This window comes from Cydia pomonella, chromosome 21 (genome assembly GCF_033807575.1).
Source record: "Cydia pomonella isolate Wapato2018A chromosome 21, ilCydPomo1, whole genome shotgun sequence".
NCBI lineage: Eukaryota > Metazoa > Arthropoda > Insecta > Lepidoptera > Tortricidae > Cydia > Cydia pomonella.
Window position 1 is genome coordinate 8,367,416 of NC_084723.1, and position 5,460 is coordinate 8,372,875.

At 38.7% G+C, this 5,460-nt stretch overlaps 1 protein-coding gene across 1 annotated transcript; it reads left to right on the forward strand.

Annotated features, from left to right (window-relative positions):
* Positions 1 to 2,873: 2,873 nt before the first annotated feature.
* LOC133529893 (uncharacterized) lies at positions 2,874 to 5,180 on the forward strand. Its single transcript, XM_061867695.1, has one exon. The coding sequence runs from the start codon at positions 2,874 to 2,876 to the stop codon at positions 5,178 to 5,180; it is 2,307 nt and encodes a 768-aa protein (XP_061723679.1).
* The last annotated feature ends 280 nt before the right edge of the window (positions 5,181 to 5,460 follow it).

A 5,460-nucleotide genomic window follows, 5' to 3' on the forward strand; every position in this document is an offset into this window, starting at 1 on the left:
ACAATCAATCAGTCTCGATCTATAGGTGTTTGGTGCGTGGCGATATCGCAAAAAAAAGTATGGCAAGAAAATTACAAGTTGGTGGTTAAATTGTACACACACAAATAACAAAACCTACTACAACTTGGCCTTATTTCATCAAATTCTTTGCTTACGAAATAAATCTTTCACCGAAAATTCATCACCGATTGTTCCATTGTTGTCTAGGTATAAAAACATTTTTTTGCAAAAATCGTTTGTCGATGTCGTTCCCATTAAAAGCGGCGGCTTTCCTTATTGCAGAAATAGTCGACTTCCGGAAACGTATTTACAATGCTACAGAAATCTCTTCCTGTTTTCTAAAATTAAGATTTTCTAAGTAGTTTCAATTTTCGAACTCAAAAAAGTCTTATGTTTTTTAAGAAGTTTCAAACTATTTTCAACCACTTTTAAGCCTTTAGACGCATAAAACCACAAACGCGAATCACCAACTCTACGCAAAAAACCACTTAAGCGAAACACCAACTACGCAAAACACCAACTACGCATAACGCCAACATGAAATTACGCAAAACACAAATCACGCTAAATACCATGTATGCGGAATACCACCTATCACAGTACGCGAAATGCCAACTAACACGATACGCGAATTGAGGTATAATGCCGGAAAACCCTTTTGATTCACAGTGAATACAACTTTTCCTGCTTCCGTCATTATACACATCTTTTTGAAAGGTTTGTTTATATACTGACATATCTTCCTTGCAATCAAATCATAGACATTAGTTTTAATTATCTAGACAAGTAGGTCCTTATAAAATGAAACCTCTTTAGATAACGAATGGCTGTTGTTGATGAAAGGTATTATACTTCGATTGTAAATATTATATTTTACAAGTTCCAGTTGGTATTTCGCGTTTGTGGTATTGTAAGTGGTAAATAAAATCGCCAAACACCACAACACGTCAGGTTGGTATTTCGCGTTTGTGGTATTATGCGTAGTTGGCGTTTTGCGTAATATTTTTTAGAAGTCCGCAAAATACCAAAAAACCTGGGATTGGTATTTCGTGTTTGTGGTTTTATGCGTCTAAAGGCTTTTAAGAGGGAAGTATACCACTTTTTCGTCCATACAAAAAGAGAAAGCGTTTTCCACTCTAAATATTTTCCATTCTAAATAATTATGTATGTTATTGACTAAATGAAAAACTATAGGTTTATTGGATTATTTTTTTTTTTTCAAAATTTACGAAACTTAAAAACCTACACTGAAGCGACCGTCATCAAATTCAAAGTGATTTGTTAAGATTTAGTTAGTAGAAACCGTTTTCTCTCGAAATGGAATTTCATATAAAAAGTGTCGTTATTTCGTCAGGATTGCAAAGCTATTCTTCCCTCTTAAAGGTAATTTTTAAAAACGCTGAAATGACTTTTCTTTTATTCTAATTGTTGTGTTAAATTTGAACCTTATGCATGCCTGTTTAAGTATATTCCCGCCTTCTCTTTCTATTTTATATGTCCTACCAGTCGCTTAATAAACTCGTACAAGATCACACGTCTTTCTGATTTAGTTAAATGCAAAAACCACAACTTACCAAAGTGAACCTTACTACAACCACCATATGGTCGCAATCGATCCGGATAAATTAGTGCATCGGACACCGGCCGCCCGGCGGCGAGAACAATAGCGAGGCGCATTCCAGAGATAAGGAGCCGGCAAATGCTAACGAATTGCACCTCAAACTAATGAGTTATTTTGAATATAAACAAGTTTTATTGCTTAAAGTTATAACAACGTTTTATAGACTTGTACGTGAAATTGCAGTGTTTTATCGTTAACAATGACTGATAAACAAAAACAATTACTTGCTGTGCTTGAAGATAGTGCTATAGTGCTTCGGAAAACACAAACTAACTTAAAGAAATGCCCTAAAGAAAGATTAACCAAGGGTTACATCGAGTCTCGCATTAAAATGATTGATGAGTACTGGACTACGTTCAATAATGGACATCAAGAGTTGGTTAAGACTACACCTTCGGAGCAAAGGGGTGTTTTACCATACTTTTTGAATGAAGAGTTTTTTATTTACGAAGATTTATACAACGTACTCCGGGGAGATTTAATGGACAGACTTTCAAGTTTAGTGCAAGATACTTTAATGGAAACTTCGATTACGAATGCAAGCTATGCTATAGCAGGAACACAAAACAACTTTGTACGTTTGCCGCGGATCGAGTTACCTACTTTTAGTGGAAGTTATGAAGAGTGGCCCGCGTTCAAGGATTTATTTATGTCACTCGTGCATAATAACAAGATGTTAAGTGACGTACAAAGGCTACATTATTTGAAGACAAGTGTTACTGCCGAAGCGTCGTCGTTACTGAGGCACATTCAAATTACGTCTGATAATTATTCACAAGCATGGCTGATCCTGAAAACAAGGTATGGCAACAAACGCTTAATTTTGAACAATAATTTAAAGAAATTGGTTAATCAGCGTAAAATGACCACACAATCAGCTGTTCAATTGAAAGTACTCTTAGATACAACGTCAGAGTGTTTACACAATATTCAGAACCTGAATGTTTCTGTTGACTCTTGGGATCCACTAGTGTTATTTTTGCTTGTTCAGAAATTGGACCCAGAGACGCATAAAGACTGGGAAGAACATGCTTATAAGAGTGACTCTGAACCCTTACCGAAGTGGAGCGATTTTAAGGAGTTTCTAGAGGCCAAGTTTCGTACGCTGGAACTTCTTTCTAATAATACAAGGGAAGTGAAGTCAAACAAGGAACGAAGTACATGCCATGTTGCCACACCTACCTTCGAGAACAGGAGTTGTGTAATGTGTAAAGAAAGTCATACATTATGTCACTGCAAGGAGTTTACCAAGATGGAACCTACGGAGAGAAGCGAATATGTCAAGAATAACAACTTATGTTACAACTGTCTAGTACCAGGGCATTCAGCATCAAAATGTCGAGTACCTGTGTCCTGTAGAATATGTCACCGACGTCATCACTCCCTTCTACATCAACTAAAGCAGACTGAGCCTGTGGCCCCTACGAGTCCCTCACAACCACTGGCTTCATCATTACATGTTGTAGAAGACATAGAAGAAGTACAAGCAAACACAGTGATCGCGTTACATCTCACTACTAGACAGAAATCAGCACTACTAGCGACTGCTGTGGTGGAAGCAAGAAGCAACCAAGGTCACATCATTCCACTGCGCGCGCTAATAGACCAAGGTTCCGAAGAATCATTTATAAGCGAGAAAGCGGCTCAACTGCTCAAGCTTGACCGACAACATGTAAGGGGTAGCATCACGGGCTTGGGTCCTATGAGAACAGAAATCAACCACGTCTGTGAGCTACAAATAAAATCACAGTGGGATAAAACATTTGTCCTACCGGTCAAAGCTTATGTAATGTCGAAACAGCTGACCAAGAAGTTACCCAAGAAGCATATTGTTCAACAACCATGGCCTCATTTACAAGGATTACAGCTAGCAGATCCTAATTACAACAACTCGGGACCCATAGATCTCTTGCTAGGGGTCCGAGTATATGCTAGAATACTGCAAGCAGAACTAGTCAAAGGTCCACCAGGTACACCATGCGCACAAAGAACTGACCTGGGCTGGATTCTTTTTGGAGAGAGTGATAGCACATCACAAGAAGATTCTTACATCGTCATGCACCATCAGGTCGATATAGAAGACACACTGAAATCTCTATGGGAAATAGAAACAGACACTAAGAGAAAATACACCAAGGAAGAACAATGTGAAGAAATCTATGAAATAACAGTCACTCGAAACCAAGAAGGAAGATACATTATGAAGCTTCCATTTAAGACTGAGAATCCAAGAGTACTTGATGGAAATACAAAAGAGATAGCTAAAAGGAGATTCATGCAATTGGAAAGAAAGTTTAAGCGTTCGCCGAACCTGAAAACAGAATACATAAAGGGTATTAATGATTACCTGGATGAGGGACATCTAGAAGAAGTACCAACTACAAGCATGTTCGCATGGACCGACTCTTCGATAGTGATCGCTTGGCTTTGTGGAGAACCCAATAGATGGAAACCGTTTGTAGCCAACCGCGTCGTAGAAATTGTTGAGAACTTAAACAACAAACACTGGTATCATGTGCAATCTAAAGATAACCCTGCAGATATCGCTTCAAGAGGAATGAAACTGTCCACACTTAAGAACTATGATCTGTGGTGGCACGGCCCGAGCTGGTTATCTGAAAAAGAAATAAATATTAGTAAACAAGAGGATTTTACAACAGATGAAGAAATAAAAGTACAAAAAATTCAAACTTACCTGAATATTGAGGACCTGGAAAAACAAGAAAAGACATTGACTACACAATTTGGAGATTTTGATAAATTAACTGAACTACTTAAAAGTATTGTCTATTGCCGAAGATTCCTAAACTACAAGAAAAATCCAGATGGCATTGACAAAGATATAACTACAATGGAATTACAAAACGCCATGAATATTTGCATAAAAATGGCACAGCAAGAAGAATATCAAGAAGAAATAGAACGGTTGATATCAAATAAACAAGTCAAAAGAAAGAGCTGCTTACGATCCCTCGCCCCATACGTAGATGAAAACAAATTCCTCAGGGTGGGCGGTCGCCTCAGATATGCAAATATAGATGAGAACAGAAAGCATCCAATCATTCTGGGAAACAAGAACTCGTTAGTACCACTAATAATTGCTGACGCACATACGAGAACGCTTCATGGCACTATGGCTGAAATGCTATGCTACTTACGTTCTAAATACTGGATATTACGAGCAAAGTCCTTAGTCAAGAGACACATACAGAAATGCCTTACTTGTGCAAAACAAAATGCTACGTCGAAACCTCAAATCATGGGAGATTTACCGGAGACGAGAGTCACTCCTTCGAGGTCATTTCTACACAGTGGAGTAGACTTTGCAGGGCCATACCAGATATTGACGTCTAAAGGCAGAGGAGGAAAAACTGTGAAAGCATACATTGCTATTTTTATTTGTATGGCCGTCAAAGCAATTCACATTGAACTAGTTGGAGACCTTACTTCAGAAGCGTTCATAGCAGCATTCAAACGCTTCGTCGCTAGAAGAGGAAAATGTACTCACATGTGGAGCGACCAGGGTAGAAACTTTGTAGGTGCTAACAAAGAACTGTAGAAGCCTGGAATGAAGCTAAATTGAAATTTACCGGACCAATAGCAGAGACACTTGCAATCGAAGGCACACAATGGCACTTCATTCCAGCTTATAGCCCTAACTTCGGTGGTCTTTGGGAAGCTGGCGTCAAGTCCATAAAACACCATCTAAAGAGAGTTCTGACAACAAACCTGACGTTCGAAGAGATGACGACCGTACTTTACGAGATCGAGGCCTGTTTGAATTCTCGGCCCCTGTGTCCTCTCGATAACTCAGACCCTGAAAACGCTGAAATACTCAC